Source organism: Pongo pygmaeus, chromosome 1, assembly GCF_028885625.2.
Source record: "Pongo pygmaeus isolate AG05252 chromosome 1, NHGRI_mPonPyg2-v2.0_pri, whole genome shotgun sequence".
Taxonomy (NCBI): Eukaryota; Metazoa; Chordata; class Mammalia; order Primates; family Hominidae; genus Pongo; species Pongo pygmaeus.
Window position 1 is genome coordinate 79,301,867 of NC_072373.2, and position 24,433 is coordinate 79,326,299.

General features: G+C 39.1%; 1 protein-coding gene across 2 annotated transcripts in view; it reads right to left on the reverse strand.

Moving 5' to 3' along the window:
• Window positions 1–8,401: 8,401 nt before the first annotated feature.
• PRRX1 (paired related homeobox 1) overlaps window positions 8,402–24,433 on the reverse strand; it is a 78,142-nt gene continuing 62,110 nt past the window's right edge. The window contains exons 3-5 of one of the 2 annotated variants that reach the window (XM_054447760.2): window positions 21,358–21,539; window positions 17,434–17,505; window positions 11,665–11,742 (exon numbers count right to left, since the gene is read on the reverse strand). In XM_054447760.2, the coding sequence (XP_054303735.1) occupies window positions 17,451–17,505; window positions 21,358–21,539 (237 nt within the window). In that variant the 3' untranslated portion in view covers window positions 11,665–11,742; window positions 17,434–17,450. Of the gene's footprint in view, window positions 11,743–17,433; window positions 17,506–21,357; window positions 21,540–24,433 lie in introns of both variants that reach the window. The other variant, XM_054447730.2, reaches the window with a different exon arrangement.

Sequence of the window (24,433 nt, forward strand, 5' to 3'; positions counted from 1 at the left end):
CTACCTGCAAGAGATGCTGAGAAATGAAATCTACCTGTGTGCCCAGAAGGAAGAGCAAATGGATTTTGCTAAAATGCTAATTCTCTCTTCCACAGGTAAGAGGAAAGAAGTTGTTATAGTTTTAATTGAAGTATTTGCAGCAAATATTTGCCAACATTAGTAAGAAGAAATAGGTAATACCAATTGAGCTAAAAACAATTTGCAATCAAAAGTGCTCTCTTTCTTCTTCTTTTCTCTGGTGTACCTGTGCTATTTTTGTCTGCCTACATTTCATTTCCTCATTTATCTTCTTATAACAACAGATCTCCACTACCCAGTCCTCATAGTTTTGAGAAGGATGCAGCCTAAGCCCCCCAAAAAGTGGAGTTGGAAGTAATGGCTGATATGCAGGAAGTTTACTTGGAAACTGATTCCACAGAGCTGGAATGAGGGGTTGAGAGAATACAGGTAAAAAGGATGCATGATCAAGGTGTCCACCACTTCAATGGTCACTGATGGTCAATAATTGTATGCATGTAGATGAAAAGTGGGGAGCATTTATCTATTGGTTTAGTTGAAGTTCTATCTTCAAAGCTGGTGGAAATATCATGGAGACTGGGTACTGCAGTAATGACTGGGCTGCAAGTGGGGACAAGAGGAGTTGCATTGGCACCCAAGTGGTGTCTTAGACAGGCAGGCAATGCTGGTCTGGCTACTCAGTACACCTGCACCTCCAAGGCACAATGATTGGCTCATGAGTGTACATACAACAAGCCAAGAAAACAGAATTCTCCCTCGAGATTTTTATAATAGCAGCTTGTTTCTAAGAGCCTTCTTCCAAAGCTAAATGGAGGTAAGTCTGCACCTTCAAGCAGCCCCTTTCCCTACTGCAAGGAGAAAATTTGCCTGCAGAGGTGGGAGATGGAGTCCTGGTGACATCAAGTCTCAGTTCCAGGACCTGAGGTTCTCAGAGTTACTCTGATTCTTATAAATCTCCCTTTCATCCTGTGACCACATCCCATCCATCTAATAAATATTCTGATTGACTCTTAGCCTAATTTGAGTTGGGTTGCTGCCACTTACAACTGAAATGTACCTGAACAGAAATGTAAAAATGGATAGATGAAAGTGGAGTGTTACTAAGTACACGCCTTCAAATCTAGGCCTAGATGACCTGTGGTAGTTTGAAGAGCTGGAGGATCTCAATTTGAGGCCAGCTACCCAAGACTCCTGAGTGTCATACTGAGGGTCAGAATCTGCCAAATGGTAGAAACATTTTCCCATTTTCAAACAAAGTCAGGAATTGTGAAACGCAGTGAAAATTATTGAGGCTTAAGAGGAGCTAGAGAAATGACTGCAAATCTTCTTTCCCCAGCCCCTTCCCAATCCCTTCCTGCTGTCCTTGCTCCCCACGGGCCGGGACTCCACTCCCCCTCTCACTGTAAATTACAATCTGCTGGGATCTTGCCTGACAAGGACAGATTATCTCTGCCTAAAACTCTTGTGTCGTTCTATCCAAAGGCAGAAGATTAGAATGAAGCCTTTAAATTGAGGTCCTAGGAATGAGCAGATCTCTGAGTCCTGTCAAGAAAAAATAAAAATAAAAAAATAAAGTGGGGTTGGGATGGGTTCAGGCTCAAGAATATAACTCAACAACATTTCTGACTCAACAATATTAATGTCTAGTTATGGAATCTCCAGAAATTGAATCAAAGAGCAGCCAAGCCAGATCTTAAAGGGTGTATGTCACTCATCCAGGTGGATAATAGAGCAGTGCCTGTTTCCCAGGCCTGGGCGTGCATGGGGAACAAAGGGTGAAGTAGGCAGACGTGTGTGCTGGATAGACTGACCAATGAAACCACTTTATTGTCAAGGAATTGAGTCCTCCGTGTTCCTGGTGTCACATGCTACAGACAAGTGAACACTATATATATATCTTCCCCTTTACTCTTCCTTAAATGAAAATTTTATTGTTGTTAGCCTCTCTTCTCCACACCCATAGGAATGGTTAAAATACCTTAGCTATAGATGACAGGATCATAAGTTAGACCTACAGATCTAACTGAAAAATATGGGTGCCTCAGAGTTCTGAGATAAGTGTTCTTGAGAGTTTTGGGCATCATGTTAAGCAGAGGCACTATGAATGGGAATAAAGTGGTGTGTGTGCTGGGGCCCGCAGCATGGAATGTGTTGAATCTCTGCTGCTTTTGTCAGTCCGTTGTCCCTTTCCTTCCGGTATAGCATTTCCCTTCTTATAGAAGACTGCTCCTGCTCCACGACTATTTCCCTGTGATACTCATGGATCTGCGTATCAGAGTGTCCCTCATAAAGCAGTCTGGTCAATCAGAGGATTCCCCCCTCCCTGACCACAGTGCTAGTTCAGAAAGCCGCATAACCCTAGCCAGGCCAACCAGAATCTTTCCCCTGCATTGTTCTGCTTAGAACCAGCATGGAAGATTCTTTGCCCCTCATTAGAATGTGAATCTCAAGCTGCCACTACCCATACTATTTGTCTGCTCAAAGGCTGATTAGTTGGAAAGAATTAAGATAAGAGAAAGTAAGAGGCCAAAATAAGAGAGGGAAATAGACAGAATGCTGGAGTGTTGAGCTCTTGTCCAGTCTTGTGCCCAGGGAAAGAGTACAAATGGAAGGTCTGCATATTTATATCCATATATTTATGTTATAAATCAAGCTAACAGACTGTTAAAGTATGTTCTAGTCTCCTACTATAACAAACATACCTTCATAATGACTTAAACAACCAGGTTTGCTGTTAGGATTCTCATACTATTTGGATTTTCTTTCCAGAACATGGCAGTGGTGGAGAAGGGGGTTAGACCTTGGCCCCAGCCTGTGGCCTTCCCATTTCTCTCCTCACCCGAGCCCCATTGTGCACCAAAAGTGGATGTGTGTGTGTGGGGTGGGGGCAACTGTAGCACACATAACCCAGGTCTACTTGCACACTCTCACCTCCACCAAAAGTAGCCTTTTGACTACCTCTCAATGATATATGAACCACAAGAAGAGCCTGTTCGGGCCCTGAGAGTGGGCTTGGGATCACTTGTTTAGGGAATTTCAAATCTCAAGTACTGGAGTGTGGTCAAGAACTGGGGGTGTAGGCTCCAGGTGGGCAAACGCAGGTGGCTCCATAAACTCTTTTCTCAGGAGAGGGACACAGTCAGATGAATATAGGTGAGACTCAGGGCATGGCATATGGGCCTTGCCTGACAGAAGGGTAAGGACTTATTGCTATGGTTTGGTTGTGTCCTCACCCAAATCTCACCTCATATTTTAATAATCCTCACCTGTCAAGTATGGGACCAAATGGAGATACTTGAATCATGTAGGTGGTTTCCACCATACTGCTCTCGTGGTAGTGAATAAGTCTCATGAGATCTGATGGTTTTGAGAACGGAAGTTCCCCTGCACAAGCTCTTTTGTCTGCCACCATGTAAGACAACTCTTTGCTCTTTCTTCACCTTCCACCATGATTGTGAGGCCTCTCCAGCCATGTAGAATGTGAGACCCACTAAGCCTCTTTCCTTTATAAATTACCCAGTCTTGGCCGGGTGCGGTGGCTCACGCCTGTAATCCCAGCACTTTGAGAGGCTGAGTCGGGTGGATTACGAGGTCAGGAGATTGAGACCATCCTGGCTAACATGGTGTAACCTCATCTCTACTAAAAATACAAAAAAATTAATCAGGCATTGTGATGAGTGCCTGTAGTCCCAGCTACTCGGGAGGCTGAGGCAGGAGAATGGCGTGAACCTGGGAGGCAGAGTTTGCAGTGAGCTGAGATCATGCTACTGCACTCCAGCCTGGGTGATAGAGTGAGACCCTGTCTCAAAAACTAAAATAAAATAAAAAATAAATTACCCAGTCTTGGGCATGTCTTTATTAGCAGTGTGAGAAGAGACTAATACAGTAAATTGGTACCAGTAGAGTGAGGTATTGCCATAAAGATACCCAAAAATGTGAAAGCGACTTTGGAACTGGGTAACAGACAGAGGCTGGAACAGTTTGGAGGGCTCAGAAGAAGACAGGAAGATGTGGGAAACTTTGCAACTTCCTGGAGACTTGTTGGATGACTTCGATCAAAATGCTGATAGTGAATGATATGGACAATATAGTCCAGGCTGAGGTGGTCTCAGATGGAGATGAGGAACTTGTTGGGAACTGGAGCAAAGGTGACTCTTGCTATGTTTTAGCAAAGAGACTGGTGGCATTTTGCCCCTGCTCTAGAGATTTTTGGAACTTTGAACTTGAGAGAAATGATTTAGGGCATCTGGCAGAAGAAATTTCTAAGCAGCAAAGTGTTCAAGAGGAAGCAGAGCATAAAAGTTTGAAAAATTTGCAGCCTGATGATGCAATAGAAAAGAAAAAGCCATTTTCTAAGGAGAAATTCAAGCTGGCTGTAGCAATTTGCATAAATAACAAGGAGACAAATGTTAGTCACAAAGACAATGGAGAAAATGTCTCCAGGGCATGTCAGAGACCTTCACAGCAGCCCTCCCATCACAGGCCTGGAGGCCTAGAAGGAAAAAATGGTTTAATGGTCTGGGCCCAGGGCCTCTTTGCTGTGTATAGCCTAGGGACTTGGTGCCCTGCATCCCAGCTACTCCAGCCATGGCTAAAAGGGACCAAGATACAGCTTGGGCTGTGGCTTCAGGGGTGCAAACCCAAAGGCATTGCAGCTTCCATGTGGTGGTGAGCCTGCAGGTGCACAGAAGTCAAGAATCGAGGTTTGAGAACCTCCACCTAGATTTCAGAGGATGTATGAAAATGCCTGGACGTCCAGGCAGAGGTGAGGCTGCAGGGGCAGAGCCTTCATGGAGAACCTCTGCGAGAGCAGTGCAGAAGGGAAATGTGGGGTGAGATCCCTCACACAGAGTGGGGCACTGCCTAGTGGAACTGTGAGAAGAGCAGCACCATCCTCCAGACCCCAGAATGGTGGATCCACTGACAGCTTGCACTGTGCGCATGGAAAAGCCACAGACACTCAAGACCAGCCTGTGAAAAAGCAACCAGGAGGGACGCTGTACCCTGAAAAGCCACAGGGGCAGAGCTGACCAAGGCTATGGGAGCCCACCTCTTGCAGCAGCATGCCCTGGATGTGAGACATGGAAGAAAAGGAGGTCATTTTGAAGCTTTAAGATTTAACTGTGCTGCTGGATTTTGGACTCACATGAGGTCTGTAGCCCCTTCATTTTGGCCAATTTCTCCCATTTGGAACAGGTGTATTTACCCAATGACTATACCCCCATTGTATCTAGAAAGTTACTAACTTCCGTTTGATTTTACAGGCTCATAAGTGGAAGGGACTTGCCTTGTCTAAGATGAGATTTTGGACTTGAACTTTTGAGTTAATTCTGAAAGGAGTTAAGACCTTGGGGAACTGTTGGGAAGGCAGGATTGGTTTTGAAATGTGAGGACATGAGATTTAGAGGGGACCAGGGGTGCAGTGACATGGTTTGGCTGTGTCCCCACCCAAATCTCACCTCAAATTGTAATAATCCCTGCATGCCAAGGGCAGGGCCAGGTGGAGATAACTGAATCATGTGTGTGGTCTGCTCCATACTGTTCTCATGGTAGTAAATGAGTCTCACGAGATCTGATGGTTTTATAAATGAGAGTTCCCTTGCACAAGCTCTTTTGCCTGACACCATGTAACACAACCCTTTGCTCTTCCTTTGCCTTCTGCCATGATTGTAAGGCCTCCCCAGCCCTGTGGAACTGTGAGGCCACTAAACTTCTCTCTTTCATAAATTACCCAGTCTCAGGTATATCTTTATTAGCAGTGTGAGAACAGACTAATATAACTGCCTTAAAAGGACTGCATGTTTGTGTACCCTCTAAATTCATATGTTGGAACTTTAACCCCCAATTGGATATTGCTAGTACGTAGGGTCTTTGGGGGTAATTAGGTTTAGCTGAGGTCATAAGGGTGGAGCCACTATTGTGGAATTGATGTCCTTATAAGAGGAAGAAACTAGAGCTCACTCTTTTTGCCGTGTAAAGCCACAAGAAGATGGCTGTCTCAGGAAAAGGGCCCTCACCAGACACGGAATCTGCCAGCATCCTGATCTTGCATTTCCCAGCCTCCAGAACTGTGAGAAATAACTGTGTGTTTTTAAAGCTACCAGTCTATGGTATCTTGTTATAGCAGCCCAACTTGACAAAAACAGGTACAGGCTTTGTTCCAGGGTCTAGGATCCCTGGGGCTGTCCTGGCTCTGGCAGCATGTCTCAGCTGGGTGAGCTGTCCTTCAAATAAAGCCTCTTTATAAATTTGACTAGTTTGATGTTTCTGCTACTTGCAACTGAAAGAATCCTTATTAGTAAGCTTATAATGCCATGCAAGGGGTTCCATTTTTTAAAAGCATTTATTCCTACCATAACTTGCTAAATCAACCTTACCCCTCCAACACTCTGGTGAACTGTACTTTTGAAAGTCATGAATCCAATGGCCTTTCCTCCATTCCCAATTAGCTGGCCTTCTCTTTAATATTTTAATATATTAAACATTCCCTTCTTTTTGAAAACCTCTCAACTCTGGAATAATAAATAAGCTTAAATCTCCTCCTATTTTTCAAACAGCTTATTTTAAATACACTTTATTAGCCATCTCCCCAACTAGAGATGTTCTTCAAAGTATAGTCTTCCTCCCTGGCTGAAACTACTTTAAGTCATTTACTGGGAATAATTATTTGAGTCATAATGGCACTCTCTCATTTCAATGAACCCATTTGTTATTGTACCTCTAAGTATCACCTCCTTAAAAATTATTTCAAACTTATATCTCCATCTTCGACTTTGGTACCAAGTCCCATTTTTATGTCTTCACTTACTGGATGCTTACATTTGGATTTTCAGCTTCAATAATACAACAAAAACTGTGCTTATCTTCTGTAGTTTGGTCTTTTCCATTTTGGGTAGATTTTGTCAGCTTTGTCAGTGATTCATTTTCCCAGTCCCCACGTTTTGAACCAATATTACCTTTGACTCCATTCTCTTTTTCTTGCTATGAAGTCCCAATGATTCTTTCCTTGCAAGATGTTTTCTAATCATCCTTTCTTTTTTGTTCCCCTTGCAGCAACCTCTATATGATCTGCTTCCAGTTCCTGTTCTGCTCTAGTTTACCTTCATTCTTTCACCAGAATAATCCTGCTAAAGTAGCATTTTTTTTTTTTTTTTTTTGAGACGGAGTCTCGCTCTGTCGCCCAGGCTCGAGTTCGGTGGCGCAATCTCGGCTCACTGCAAGCTCCACCTCCCAGGTTCACGCCATTCTCCTGCCTCAACCTCCCAAGTAGCTGAGACTACAGGCACCCGCCACCACGCCTGGCTAATTTTTTCTATTTTTAGTAGAGATGGGGTTTCACTGTGTTAGTCAGGATGGTCTTGATCTCCTGACCTTGTGATCCGCCCTCCTCGGCCTCCCAAAGTGCTGGGATTACAGGCGTGAGCCACCATGCCTGGCCTAAAGTAGCATTTTTTCACATGGCTTTTTTCTGCTCAAAAGCCTTCAGTTGATCTCTGTGGCCTGAGGAAAAGTCCAAATGTCTTTGACATGTGGTACCCTGCAAGATTAAGCCTCAACTTGCATCTCTAGTATCTTCCATTCAACTTTAAAATTAACTCTCCATCTTATCCAGGCCCGTCTTGCCATACATCTTTGAACACAAATTCCTCATTCCTATATCCCTGCCTTCACCCCTTCTTCTCCATGCCCTCATTTGAAAAGACATCACCTGTTCTTCACCTGTCCAGATCCTTACTGATGAAATTCAAGTCCCAGTTCCTCTGTAAAACCGTCTCCCACTTCAGCTCACAGCATGTTCTCTCTCTTCCTCTTCTGAACTCCTTTTATCTGTTCTGTTTGATACTTATTAATATATTTTCTTGAACTGTTGCTTATTTTTGCATGCTAGGGTTTTTAAACCAGATTTTAATTGATATGAAAACAGCATTTATGTCTCACAATTTGGTTTTTCTGTCCTCCCCATGACCACACACCCCATGCTATGCACAATGGATGCTTAAGAAATTTTATTTTTCTATTTATTTACTCCAGAAGAAACAGCCATGCTTATATGAAGTCTTTTCCATATGGTGTCCGGTATTGTGAATGTTAAAGATATTAGTTTTAAAAATGCTAAACTCTCATAAAAGTTCCACTCTATTCTCATCTATTATAATAGTAAGTGTCCCCTCTTCTTCCTACCATTGTCTTTGTTTCTGAGGAAAAATAGATTATTTTCCTGTTTTATAGAAAATAATATCACACTCGGATAAAGTTCTCTTGTCTATAAGCCCTTCTTACCTTCACTCTTCTGCATGTAATCTCAGATTCTAGCAGATCTGTGTTTTTGAAGTTCAAAGAGAAAAGAATCAGCAGGCTCAAATGTATATGACAAAAGACATGGTAGTGTCCTTCTTTCTTTTTATTGAAAAGAAATCATTTCTATTCTAGCGCAAACAATGTATATTTTACAACATAAAGCAAGATATAATTTACATATTACATTTCTTATGAGATCTTTATACCCTAAACGTCATTCCCTTTTTTATTAAGTCATGTCTTCTGGTTTAATTTAACCTGCCAAGTACCCTACAAATCAGCATCTTGTTTGAAGGGAGATTGAGGACACAGGCAGATAGTTCCTATGTATTCACCTGTATCTGGTATCATGATGGTGAGGAACAGGGATATGTCTTGACATTTGTGGCCCTGAAGACCTCCACTGACAAGTGGCTTAAGATCCAGAAGGCATCTTTTCCAAATCACATACCAAACTTGTATTTTAAAAAACTGATAATAAATGAACAAAATTGAGAGCTTGTACAACATGTATATTTCTTGATCAAGTGCTTAGATAATACATGCTTATGTTATTGGTTCACCAGCAGTGAATGTTTCTTTGGCTGACCAGCACTGGTTACTCTATGATATTCCCAGATATTGCTTGCTTGAGACATTGGATAAAACCACCCAATTTCACCTATCATTTGGGTTTATGGGTTCAGGCTTTGCTGTTTGCCACTGGAAATGGATGTCTGAATCAAAATTTCAAATGATTTTGTTTCGCATGTCCCTCTATCTAAGGTTTTCCCCTTCTCAGTAAAACCTTTTCATGTATGATTTCTGTTCCCTCCCTATAATTCAAATCTTCTTAGCCATTCTCTCCAAGCTCCAAAGCTCCAAAGTTCACCAGTTTCTTGGATTATACTCATTTCACTTAGAATGTTTCAGTCTTTTGGGATGTACTGTTCCTTCAAAACTTGATAATCCACAGCAACTAATGGGACAAATGGATGAATGGGGGAAATCTTCAGGAAGCAAGTAATGCGTGCTGTTCAGCAAGCCTACATGAACCATTCAGTAAGAAATGTTTTAATAGTGGGTTAAAAGAAGAAGGAATCAATTGGTGAAAGCAAAATGTATAAGATGAGCTTCATTATTATTTAAAGAACTACAGAATCAACATTTGAAATACAATTTCAGATTGGTGGCTGTTAGATTGAAATAACATCACCATTAGCTCAATCTGATATGCCAAGGGAAATACAAATGTGTGCTAAAAGTGCATCTTAAACCCAAAAATCCTTGCCTGTCACTCAGACTACAAAGTTGGCATATTTGACCAAAATTGATCCAAAGTTTTTAATCACTCACAACTAAAAATTATTAGAACTAAGCTGGTCAGGATGAAAATATAAATTAAAAAATCTGTTCTCTGTGTCTTAAATTATTCTTTGGTCAAATGATGTGATTTTTGAAAGATCTGAAAATATAAACCTATTTCTCATTTCCAAATACAAGGTTATAAGTATGTACAGCAAGGTAGCATTTTCTTACTAGAAAACAAGGCTTTCAGGTACCGTATCATTCCATTAACATTGTACACTTTTATAGTCCCTTTCCTCCCATGGCTACAAAGTGCTGGACATACAGAGAATACAGGAAAGAATAAAGGAGCAAATGAATAGAGCCTCACAACACCCCTGTGAGGTAGGTAAGTATTGTTAATCCCATTTTACAAATGGGTAAACTGAGGCACAGCATGGTAATGTAGTTGGTCAAGTCCACCTGGCAAGTTACAAAAGCATGGCTGGGAACAAAGAAAAAGAAATGAAAGATCGGTCCTGGCTCCCAGCCCTAGACACTAAACTTTATTTCAAAATATTAAAAGATAAAAATAGCCCACAATTGTCTTTTAAATGCTGGAATTTAGAAAAACCTTTAGGTATTCCTCTTAAACATGTGCCTTTCTTTCACATTCCTGCTAAGTGAAGAATGGGTAGATGACTAAATGGTATTCCCTCCTCTCTCTAACTGCAATTCCCATGATAGATCAGATGTATCAGCATTTCACCAGAGCTCAGGCTCCAAACTCAAGGACATTTTTATAGCCTCAAATAGTTTCTCATTCATTTAAAGCCCTAATGTGAAAATGGGAACTGTTCTCAAACAGCTGCCCTATCAATTATTCTGTGGCTTTAATGAAAATTTTGTGTAGAAAAAGAAAAGCAGCAAGATCCCTAATTAATGTCTCATCACTATAGAGATAAGAACAGTGGTGATGGTGTGTAATTTGCTTTTTGTATTGTTTGGGAAATTGCAAACTTAAGCTTGCAATATTTTATATATATATATGAAATATATATATAAATATATAAATATATACAGTATATATATGTGTGCATCTCACTATCTTAAGGCACGAAAGAGATGTGGGCATGCCTTTTACAACTCACTCTTTGTGTTACTAGAGAAATTTCTCTTCCTCTCTCAGGTGAAAAATATTTCTTCTACCAAATAGTCTGTGACAGCAAATCATTCAAAGACAACAAATATCTTTAACTTAAGATGATTGATTGATTGATTGCGTGGGGTGAGGGGTGGTGGTGATAGTGATATAATCTATAGCTTCAAGCTTAAATCTATAGCTTAGATGTAGACCTTAGTGCTTAGAATTAGCCAGACGCAGCCAATTACATTGGATCAGACAGTCCAGTGACCAGATGTTGTGCACAACTATTTTTTCAGAGGCTGATGGAAAAACCTTACCATGACCAACAAAGATGGAGACAATGAGAAAGGGAATTATGTCTGTCCAGCACAGATTCTTCAGAAAGACTTTGGCTTTTCAAAAGCTCCTAGAGCTCCTATAAAGAGAACTGGGAAGAGGACAGGGTAAGGCACTGAGGTTCAAACAAGTCAATGAGGACAGTAGAGGCAATCATTCTGGATATATATATGTATATGGTTTCTTTGGCTGCTGTAGTTTTTTTAGAAACTTCATACAATCATGGGGGTGGGTGGGCTGAACCTAGCTGAAGAAGCCTGGAGTACATTAAGCAAAGCATGAATAGAAAGAAAAACAAAATAAACACACACAGAAACAAGTGGTGGTGGTATCCCAGAGGGAGGAGGAACATTTGTTAACTAATTTTCATTTTGCTCCTCTCCTGCTTTTCTCTGCCATGGTCCCAATATTTTAGTTCTGCTTTGTTTGTTTGTTTGTAATTTACTTTTTTCCCCCAGCAGATGAAGAAATAACAGAGCGGGATAGGTGTCTTATGGTTTTTGATTTCTTCTTAGGCCTGTTTAATTATTTTTTTTCCTCAGTTGACTGTTGGCACCTGGTTCCTCTGTAAACTATATTCCTTGGCCTTCAGTCTCAGGTTGGCAATGCTGTTGGCCATGTTGATGCCCTGTGCAGGGCTATTGTTGGCACATGTGGCAGAATAAGTAGCCATGGCGCTGTAGGGACAAAGGAGAGAGCAGGGAGAATAACAGGCATTAGTTTCACAAAGCTGCAAGTCTGTGCCCCAGATGGATGTACTCTCAGCATGGGGGCAGGCAGGGGCAATGGCTTGGACTAAATGACCTCTAGGGTCCCTTACAGCCCCAGCTTTCCATTCGTCTAAGGTACTTAGAGAAGAGTGGTCATGTTTTGAAGAGCAGGAGAAAGTGGTGTAGAGTGAGGAAAGGGAGGGAGAGGTATTTGTTGTGGTGGATACAGTGAGTAATGATTTATTTCTGAGGTGAGAGAAGAAAGTTGCTCAAGTTGAATAGCAGGTGTTTCATCAGCTGACTTATTAAAACAGTATTTAATCTCTTGTCGTGCCTACCTCCCCAGCCTGTGGGAGCAGTGGGGAATAGAAACAAGCATTTGAAAATAAACTAAAGGGAATTTTGCTCCTTCACTCTAGACAACTGACCTTAATTCTAACACATTTTAGATAACAAATACCATAATAAAATAATGTGCCTGGAGAACCAGTTAAACAACCCAACATACATTCTCTGCCATTCTTAATTTACTGGTTGATAGCACCAAGCATTGCTGAATCAAGAGGTTACTAACCCACCGGCCTTGATTTTAAAACCTCCTCAAAAGAACTTGAATAGCACACACTGCCTTTTGGGTCAGATATTTTGAAAATGTTTAAATCTCCTAGATAAACTATCAAAATCTCCATTTTCAGCATTCTTGACTTCAGAGGTAACTGTTTCTCACTGTCTTTATTGCTGAGAAAAATCTGAAGTTGTTTTTCTTTGTCAGAGATTACAATTAGGACCTAAAAACACCGCTAGGCAGAAATTTATCATTGGTGGGTTTCTGTTAATCGCATCCATGAATCTCTGTTAAAGGAAAAAGAAATGGTTTTATAGACTTAATAGCAAATTACTCTTTCTACTAAATAGTTAAAAGGATACGTATTTTACTTAAATAAAAATGTTTTTAGTTGCTTCTAAGATTAGCAAAATCCCTTTCAAGTCAGGGCTGGAATGAGATAGACTTATAAATGGAATGACATGTGCTCTTCTGTTGCCTGCATTCCAATGGAATTTTGTCAGCCATATAAGAGTTTGTGGTTCTGGGGATCAAGTGACAAGATCAGAAAGAGAGAAAACTAAAGCTACTCCACAAATAGAATATATCATTGATACTTATTTGGGACACCATGGAGTCAAAACTCATAATAACCTATTTCAGCTCAGTTACTAATAATTAACTCAAGAAAATTAAGTTAAGAAATATAATGAGTCCCAGATCACTAGGTCTTTCCAGAAATATACATCTTTAATTTAAAATCTTTATAGCCCTGGTTAAGTGTATGGGTGACTATGTGTGTGTGTGTGCACACATACATGTATGTGTTCTGACACAGGAGACTCAGAAAGGTTTCAAAAGGATCCTACCTTCTTCTAATTCAGTTTTGCCTGCTTCACTCTTACTCATCATTTCATGATAGATGATCTCAACCCTCTAGACAAGGCTATGTTCTTTTATAGCACACTAAACTTTTGCTTTTAGCACTTGATTCAAGTTTAGTTAATAATTTGTTTAGTATCTATCACTGTTTCAACTATAAGCTCCATAGATCAGACACTACATCTGCCTTGTTCACAACTGTTTCCTCAGGTAGAAATGACACCATATCTAGTACCATGTGTTCAATGAATAGACAGATAACTAAGAAATATCTATATATAGTATGATTAAATTGATTCCTGCTCAGTGTCATTGGTTTCTGTCATTCTGCTGTGAGCAATGATTTCTTAAAAAAAAAAAAATCTTACCAATATGCTTTTATTCATAGGAACTGGTCCTTACTGCCAATTTTACTATCTTAATAGAAAGTGCAAAGTCAGTAGGACATGACAAAATCAGGAGCTGGTGACTGTGTATACTTGGATCCATCAAAAAATATATTTCACAATAAAAACTGAACAAGTTATTAGTACAGTTTAGACTATCACTTCTACCACTGCCTACCAAGGGATAGAAGCAGAAGAGTTCCCAGTTAAGGTAGGTTTAAATTAGAAGTGAGATAAATGACCAGAACGATACACTAAAGTGGGACAAGTTTGTTTTAGAATATACCAAGAAATGTCATTTATTTTCAAAGCCCATATACGTATTATCACTTTGTTCACGGTTCCATTCAAGACCTTATCATAAATGTATGTAAACCCACAAAACCTATATTCAAAAAATTTCTAGGGTATACCAAGAATCCAAAGATCTAAGTATCTGAGAAAAAAAGACTATTGGATTTGGGAAATGTACCTAAGTCATAGATTATTATAAAATCAACCAAGTCAACCTTTCTTAATCAGGTTTCTGTGAGAGAATTAAGCCCTAAAGATGATGCACAATTAGTGAAATTGTAAACACATAGAAAAGAAGCTGGAATTAGGAGTTGTCTGTATTATTTGCTAAGTATTGAGAACAAATTTGAATGGCTTCTGAAAACAGAAACCTAAAACTTATGAGAGAGTATAAAGAAAAATTTTCTTATGCTAAATTGTAGATTGTCATAGAATATTGTGCTTTTAAGTACTTGGTCTAATTTTCTGAAAGATGATGTGTTTTTTGAGATTCTGGACAAGCAAAGTCTGATGTAACAGAAATGTGCCCTTTCTTAGATAATCAAAGCTGTATTCCATCTCTTTAGCCAAAAAGGGAGATTAGAACCTTGGGGAGATTATTTTAGTTTACTGAAGACGCTATTGCTATTTCCCAGAAATGTATCCTATAATAACAATTACAAGTTGTCTATTGCATAACCGTTTTTGTTGTAGTGATTTCAGAGTCAACTAGCTTTACCACCTGATATTCTAGTCTGAGGACTTAGCAGGGTAACACATTTCTTGGAAATACTGAGTTTCTCTCTCGAATGTAGGCAAGACAGTAATATCCCAAATGAGATGAATGTTAATGCACTTTCTATCTCAAAAACAAATTAATGGGAATTCAGATCATCTATTACGCAGGAGATTGGATATTCACTGGCACATTTTTCACATAAATGGCAGCCTGCTTTTCCACAGTAAAGAACAGTGCCCTCACCTGATTATATGGTGGCATTGTATAAGAACACCACCAGAGGCAAGTCTGTGACAATGCCTTATAGGTATCCCTCAAATTAGTGGATTAAAAAGTAGTTGTTTTTAATGAATGAATTTAGCAGTTCCCTAGGAGCTTGATAGGTGATAACATTTTCACTTGATAAATGCTTAGGAAATGTATAAACTTTCAAAATTGATTTAACTTGTTCCAGCATTCCATAGCCATAAGAAGTAGGATAAAAGAACCGAAGCCATCTTATTTCACAGCCTCTTAACAAATGTTTAGAATATGTAATCCTACAAATAGGGATTCTAATAATATTTTGTACACATACTAAATAATTGCAAGTCTGTTTTCCAGTAGTTTGACATGGATCTAGCTTCTCAATTTGAGCTAAGGGTGCCATATAGGCAAGCAGTGAGCAGTCCTTGGATATACCAGTGAAAAGCAAAACTTGTATTACAAGTCAGAAAAGACAGAATTTGTGAGTGAGTACTCTAAGAGTAGCTTAGTCATTCTTCAAAAATGGCATTAGAAGTAAGATGCAGAGGACCTGCCTCCTAAAGTGTCAACAGATGCAAGAGAGCCTTGAGTGGCTGCCAATATGAAATTGTTTGTGACCATCTGCTTTCCATGTCATGGAAACTTCTGAAGTTCTGCTTTAAGAAAAGAAAGAAGAAAGAGAACCCTGAAATATTTTCTTAAAGGTCCAAAGAGGGTAATTAACTGTTTTCAACCAATTTATAGGGCCATTCAGAGCATGTAAAATGACCAGTCCTTCCTATACAGGTTTAAGCTTGCTTGGGTAAAATGGTGAGATTGAAACTAAGTGATTTGTACAGATTAAGCACATGACAACAACCAGAAGCCTGCTTAACAACAACCAGAGATCCTGCCTGTTGATCTTGCCTTCTAAGTAAAACCCACTTATTCTTGGAAGCGGGGTACAGACATAAGTTCTGGGACTGAGTTTTTAGGCTTTGGCTAAAGCCCCATTTTTAGTTAGTTTTAGTTAAGTTCTTTGTGTCAGTGACCAAGAAACCACGTTACTGAATAAAATGCGTTGAGAAATTAGAGATTAATAATAAATGCTTGCACCCCATCTATTGATTCAGCTAACCTGCACTGAGCTGACACATTTAAATCAGCTTCAAATGTTTCCATTTCCTTATTTGGAGATTCCTAACAGATGCAACACAGCCATAGATAGCAGAATGCTAACCACCAGCAGAGGTGGCGTACTGTTTTCGCTGGGACGAATCATTTTTTATCATTTCAACCTACCCTGAAAGTTGTGAGGAAAAAAAAAATGTGTTAAAATGACTGTCAAACATTGAGGAAATATGGAAAATACTATTCGTACTACGATTTTAAAGCCAGGAAACATATGGACAACTGCCTCTCTGCTTTCTAAACACCTGTAGTGTTAAGTCCCACAAATCACAAAACAATTGATAGCTTGGGAAAAAAATAATACCTGACTCTATTTTCAACTCTTTGTTTTCTATTTGGCCCTTTGAACAAATGATGACAAGATGTTTACAATTTCACCCTAAAGAGAAATCTGTCAGCCGAGAAGTCTATGAGTTTTCCTGAAATCCTTGGGTTTCACTAGCTCAGGATTTTTCAAAGACTGTAGAGGTTACAGTGTTCAAGACTGTGATGCATAGAAGTTGCAGAAAGTCTCTGGTCTGTTCTTTTGTCAGTGCAAGAACAATGGAGGCATACTTGCTTCACTTGATAAAATGTAATACCAGTTTTCCTAGGGAAATTTACTTTTAAAAAGAGATCTGGTAAATTCTTTGGAAAGGGATCTTTTGTGATTTAAATAACTAACTTCTGTTTCTAACTTCTGTTTGGAAATTCAGAAGTTGATTTTCTAATACGTATATTTATCTCTTAAAGTGAACACACTTGCACATTTCATTGGTAAGCTTTCCGTTTGTACTGTATGTTCAGTGATCTTTCTGTTATGTTTAACTTTTCATTTTAGAAATACTTTTATATATAAAGCCTCTTGTATCTTTCTATTGTTGCAAGACTTTTTTTGAAGTGCACATTGCTAATCAATAGGTTCCAAACACCCCTGTGAAATAAGCAATAGGGAGACTATTGCTAGCTTCATGTTAGATACAAAGCTACATAAGAGAGCAATGATCTGACTGGCCTGAGGAGCAGCAGAAGCCAGGACAAGAACATAGTTCTTCCGAACCCTGTCCCATAACCTACCAAGTCTCACTATTCAAAATGTGTACAAAGTGTCAGCGGCATCAGCATCACCTAGAAGCAAGTTAGAGATACAGAATCCAAGCTCCACCCTGGACTTAGTGAATCAGAGTTTGCACAGTCACGCGATCCCAGATGTTTCCTGTGCACAGCAATCTCTGAAGAGCCCTGCTCTAGACTAGTATCACACTACGCTTCATTTCGTGGACATGCTTTCTTGTAGCTCTGGTTACCAATAATATTCCTCACTTGAGGACTTCACTGCTGAAATTTCTAGAACTGCAACCCCCACTTTCTTAAACACTCTGAATTCCCACTTAAACCCTACCCCAAGCAGCCTCCCTCTTCCCCCTCTGACAAGTTACCTTTTCAGTGTCTTCCGTTAGAATCCGTTATGAAGCCCCTCGTGTAAACAACATCTTGGGAGGGACGAGGATCTATTTTTGAAAGTGTGAAAGGGAGAAATAAGCCAAATGCGTTCAGCAGATGTCAGGCAGCACCATGACCACGATCAAATGAGGGGAGGAGAAGGATGGGGAGGGAAGCTGTGGACAAGGATAGCTGGCCTCTCTTTCACTCATCACTAGCTTTCTTTTAAGCCCAGCCCTCCCTCTGGAAATGGCACTTCAGGTCAATAATGCAAAACCAGGCCATTCACTACCCACTTCACCTAGGAAAAGATGTCTCTGGGAAAATGTTTCTTTCCTACTTCATCTCAAATAACAGTCAAAAGTTCAGGACTTGGTTGATCACTGCTACCCAAGAAGCAAAGCACTGCAAGATTAGTGAGTCTGAATAATTCTGGTGCTTGTGGGTGCTTTCACTCTTACAAGTCGCCTAAGAAAAATAGTTCTGAGTTAAGCAATGGGTGTGTGTGCCAAAAACAAGCTTCCTTTAACTGGCCATGGATGGATAAAGAAGGCACCTGCCAGGACAACAGTGTCCATGTTAGGGAATGCTTTGTCCCTCTGGTGACTCAGTTGCCTGCCTAATGTCATCACCTCTCACATGCTCAAGGGAATGAGTGAGGTCATGACAAGCTATAATTAGAGCAAACTATATGTCCCAGTTTGCTAGGGACAATCCTGGCTTATACCTGTTGTCCTAGTATAATTATTAATAATGCTCCCCTTTCACTCTAAAAAATGTCCCAGTTTGAACAATAAATTACACATCCATCACTCTGGATGTAAAAGACACCCAGAAAAAAGTATGTTGGCTATTTTCCAACCCAAAATTCTGACCATATGCAAATAACTGCTTTTATGCCTTGGTTTTCTCCTTTCTTTTTTCAGGGGATAACTGTGGAAGTCAGCAAACTATCCTTTCTGGCAAAACTGTCTGCTCACTGTCCCTGGCTTGTATGACCAAGCCACATCTATCAGTCCAATGGGATGAAGTCCCCACAGAGTGTGGACCTCAGCTGCAGTCATGCCTCACTGATCTGAGATAGCTCTTGCATAAAAAGGGGATTTTAGATAGTTTTCCAATCTTATACTTTTTTTACTACTTTCAATACAATGCAAGATTTAATTTGAATGAAAATATAGTCGTGTGGCTTAACATGTTGGATGAAAACAAGGAACACAAGCATTAGTTCTAATTCTCCTTGCTGAAGACTTAAATTTGGGCAAGTGTTTAGTCTCTTCTTTGGAAGCACAGCTAGACAGAGCTATCACACAAGAGTGTTCCAAGAATTAACCAAGAGAAATGCCTTTTAATGAGTGTCACATGTGAGATAACTAACTTGACATAATAGTACCAACAAGAACAGTGAGTTAATTTTTCATAACACAAAAGGTCTATCATTACCTTTGCTTTGGATCACTTGTTTTTCTTTTTTATTTCCTTAACAATATTTCCTATCAAGCTTCAAAGTGTGAAATCATAACATAGTTTGGTTCTAAACATAGCAGAAAATTCTCCAAATAACAGAATAGCTTTTTTCTACTTTTAGAAATTAACCAAAATATAAACACTTCGTCAACATTGGATCAAAAAACATTATTATTGATTAAATTATTGTTTTAACATCACTTTTCTGCTTATATCTGAAGATTAATTTATTCTTCATACAGAATATGAACAGATTTTATGATTTTCTAAATTAATTTTTACAAATCCAATTTCTAAGAGAGAAATGATATAAAAGCATACCAAGAAATGAGTAAAGTGTACTAGGTTATATGATTTTAAGTGAAAAGAGCAGAATACAAAATAATATATACACTAAGGCTGCATCTATATAAAATATTGAACTCTAATCACAAAAATGAATATACTAGTTATGTCAAGATGGTGAATTATGGATGTTTTTAAAAATGTATCCAGTATTTCTACATATCTTTCCATTAAGATAGAATATTTCCAAAAAAGGCACGCATAAATTGCCATGTTAATAATTTCAGTTAGATGTCCATATACTAAACACGTATGATGCAGACACTGAGGCTCAAATGGCTGAGGTCCAAGTAATATAACCCTATATTAATTCAGGAATGATTTCATCCCCATTCATGCAGTGTGCTGTGTGAAGCCTCTCACTGGTAAGGACCATGTGGCAGCCATCTGGATTGTTTATGGCTGATATGAAAAGTTCCTATGGAGGACCTAGACAGAAAAAGGGGCAATACTTCCTGGTTGTGACCAAATTCAAACCAGAGATCTTGAAGCATTAGGCTTTGAACCACACCCATTTTCCAAGCCATTTAGCGTGTTCATGAACATACGAAATTTCTCTTATACCAATATTTATAAGAGAAATAAAGCAGCCTTTCATTTATTTAAAATATTAGAGAATATGTGATTTTACAATGGTCTTCAAAAAATGTATTTGTAGTAAATCTTATAAGAGAGGAGTTTAAATTTAAAATAGGGCACACAGATATAACTAATGTTTCAAGATCAGCAAGGCACACCACATCTGAGTGCAATAGGGCCCAGAATAAGACTTTCCTAGACGTAGGGTCTCTATGTGCTAAGACCAAAAGAATTCAGGCTAATTTTATAACACGGAATTAAAACAAATTTCCAAATGCATTTACCATGTTTCTCTAAAGGAACTGATTTGGAACAGAAAGAAACTTTTAGATGAGGCTTTTTGCTTTGATTAAAGCTATGAACCTTTGAAAAACACTTGCATTTCAAAAATGTAGCATTTCATGTCAGAAATTCAACTTCATCTGAGACATAATCTCCTATATTTCATTTAAAACCTCTCCTTAAACCAATAATTAACCTTGACAATAAAAAGGTAAACAAAAGCATAATAAACGAATTTGTGAATAGTTCTTCCTCCACTGAAATCAGCCAGGGAGAACACGTAGGCTTGGCCTGCTGTCTCAGAGTACTCAGGTACATTTTCAAAGAAAGGCACTCTAGACTAATCCAATGGGTTAGGAACTTGTGTCTCAGCTTCCATTCTGGCAGCCTATATTTTCTGAACAGCATAATAATTAGAGGTTAAAAGCCTCTTTATGAGATTGAAATAGTACTCTGTTGTTTCTTTTAAAATGTTCAACTTTTTAATATAAAAGTTTAGTGTAAATTATACATTCCTTTTTTATTTAAAAGAAACACACACAGACACACACACACACACACACAAATACACACAAACTGATCCCCAGAGAAACCTTCAGACAAGTAGACAAGAATTAGCAATAGATTAGGAAGGCATTTGGCATTATAAGAAATTCACACCTACTAACAAAGAACCTTGGCCATGAAAGCGATCAGAATGAACTTGGGTTTTCTTTCCTTCTCTCTCTGTCATAGTCCCTCTCTTTTTCCTTCCTTCCTTCTTTCCTTTCTTTCTTCCTTCCTTCTTCTTTTGTTTAATTCAAAGCCAGTTTTACTGCAAAGTTTGCATTTGGCCCTATACTTGGAGTTTTACAAGTTAAGTCCCTACATTTGCATAATACAACGAATTTAGCTTAAATTTGGAAACAGGGTAAAGTTTTGCTCCAGAATTGCTGCAAGAGGAACACTGGGCACAGCTTAATGATCTTTTCTTTTAGATTCTTCCTCATCTTTGAAACCTTTGCAAGAGTTCCTGAGTCCAAGAGGAAATTGGTGAGATAGCCTGCCCCTCTCACTTCTGCCCCAAACCCTGCTCCTGGGGCAGCTTATAATCTCCTGGGAAAATGTGGGGATGTCAGCAAACTGAATGTCTCTGAAGAGATTAACCCAGTAAGAAATGTCAGTGAGCTGCACAAGCAGCTTGAAACATGACCGACCGCTGAGAAACATGTGGAAGTGGAGCAAGGAAGAGTGGGCCAGTCATTCACCTGTACGGAGACGCTGTCCCCCAGGAGAGATAATCGGTGGGTCTCGGAGCAGGACGAGGTACGATGGGCTGCTCCACAGCAGTCACGTCTCCTGAGTAGGATTTGAGGAGGGAAGCATTTTTATTGGCTAGCATGGCTCTCTCATTCCTGCGGAACTTGGCTCTTCGGTTCTGAAACCACACCTGGAGGATTGTTAGGAGGCGAGAAGGCATAAGGAAAGAGAGGAAAAACAAAGAAGAAGGGGTTACATGAAAGAAATTCTGCTTGATTTTACTATATAATGCCTTCCCAAAGAAGATATAAGATGGCTATGGAATTCTCCATAGAACAATAGAAACATGCCATCCGCCTTCCCTCATGAGGGCCATTCTTAAAGGTCAAGACTATTACAACAAGACCATGAAATTCTCCAGTAATCAGGTCTCCAGAGATGGGATCTGTGACTTAACCACGGGACAGCAAAATATGGGTTATAATCCCTGTTACACTTGTAACCAAGAAAAATGAAGAAAAATCTCGTTAGACTTCTGCCACAGAAATAATGACTTTTCTAAAAGCTTTTTCAAAATTCTTCAAAATGTGAAAATTTCATCTGCTTTCATAATAATTATATTTTAAGAAAATTCCCCATCTCCTAAAAGTAGATGTTCCAACAAAGATTTAAGAAGGAAGTGTTTTATTTGGGAGGTGCAAGGAACACCATTTGGGGAGCAAGGAAGTAACAGAGAAGAAAAGGCAGCCACTAAACGGTGTACTACTAAACCGGCTATCTCTGTGGTAGCTCAATCCTGCAGAGACCCTGAAGACTAAGACTAATGTAGAACACACACTTCAGAGTTATCCCTCTTGGGGGTGATAGAGCTGGGTGTGTGTACACTGGATCCTGTCAGTCATTGGCTTTTAATGTTCCAGCACTTCTGGAATGCTGAAGGCAGGGCACTCTCCTGAAGTTCTAGAAAGAAACTGCTGGCACAGAAATGCAGGCACTGAAAGTTGGAAGCTGACCAGACTACACCTAATTGTAGGGTTCAAGGGAAATGGACAGCACTGGCAGCATTTGCTACAACTAATAATAAACCTATCATTTAATTTTATTTATTTTTATTTTATTTTATAAGTTCTGGGATATGTGAGCAGGATGTGTAGGTTTGCTACATAAGTCACACTGTCTCTGTTTGCAGATGACCTGATCCTGTATCTAGAAAACCCTATCATCTCACCCCAAAAACTTCTTAAGCTGATAAGCAACTTCAGCAAAGTCTCAGGGTGCAAAATCAGTATGCAAAAATCACAAGTATTCCTATACACCTACAACAGAAAAGCAGAGAGCCAAATCATGAATGAACTCCCATTCACAATTGCTACAAAGAGAATACAAAACCTGGGAATACAGCTAACAAGAGAAGTAAAGCACCTCTTCAAGGAGAACTAAAAACCATTGCTCAAGGAAGTCAGAGAGGACACAAACAAATGGAAAAACATTCTATGCTCATGGATAGGAAGAATCACTATCACAAAAATGGCTATATGGCCAAAGTAATTTATAGATCTAATGCTATTCCCATTAAATTATCATTCACATTGTTCACAGAATTAGAAAAATCTACTTTAAAATTTATATAGAACAAAAAAGAGCCCATATGGCCAAGACAATCCTCAGCAAAAAGAACAAAGCTGAAGGCATCACACTATCTGACTTCAAACTATACTGCAAGGCTACAGTAACCAAAAAAGCATGGTATTAGTACAAAAGCACACACACAGACCAATGGAACAGAATAGAGAACTCAGAAAAGACTGTACATTTACAACCATCTGATATTCATCAAACCTGACAAAAACAAGCTATGGGGAAAGGATTCCTTCCCTATTTAATAAATGGTGCTTGGAGAACTGGCTAGCCATCTGCAGAAAACTGAAACTAGACCTCTTTGTTACACCATATACAAAAATTAACTCAAGATACATTAAAAATTTAAGTATAAAACCCCAAACTATAAAAACTCTTGAAGAAAATATAGGCAATATCATTCAGGACATAGGCATAGGCAAAGATTTCATGACGAAAACGTCAAAAACAATTTCAACAAAAGCAAAAATTGACAAATGGGATCTAATTAAAGAGCTTCTGCACAGAAAAATAAACTACCATCAGAGTGAACAGGCAACCCACAGAATGGGAGAAGATTTTTGTAATCTATCCATCTGACAAAGGTCTAATATCCAGAATCTACAAGGAGCTTAAACAAATTTATAAGAAAAAAACAAGCAATCCCATGAAAAAGTGGGCAAACGATATCGTTTGTTAAGTGTTACTAGAGCTAGGAACTTATATAAGCACACTACATACATTAATTCTAGTCAACATGACAATTCCACATATTAGGTTTTATTATTTCTATTTTACAGTTGAGAAAGCAATTTCAATGAGATTAAATACAGTCATGCACCACATAATGATGGATCTCATATACGATGGTGGTCTCATTAAATTATCAAATTTTTGCAATTTGATATGACTAGATATGCAAATACTTACCATGGTATTACAATTGCCTACATTATTCGGTAGAGTAATATGCTGTACAGGCTTGTGACCTAAGAGCAATAAGCTATACCCTATAGCCTAGGTGTGCAGTCAGTTATACCATCTAGATTTGTGTAAGTAGACTCCATGATGTTTGCACAATGACAAAATCACCTAAAAATGCAGTTCTCAGAACAGATCCCCGTTGTTAAGCATTGTATGACTGTAATCTGTTGAAATTCACATAAATAATAAATGGCTGAGCTTCTGAACTCAAGGACATCCAATTCATGATCATACAACTCTTCTAGAGTGCTATGGAATTCTGCTCATTCATTTACTCGTTCAAGAAATCTTTATGGAGCACCTGCTATGGTCTAGGCCCTGTGCTAAATGCTGGAAAGAGAGAGATGAGAAACTTATTCTCTGCTTTTAAGCAGATCAAAACCTATTAAATGAAGACATGTAAATTTGAAAAACTACAAAACAAGTATTTTAAGTGCAATTATAGAAATGTATAACAAGGTATGGGAGAAGAAAACTCTTTTT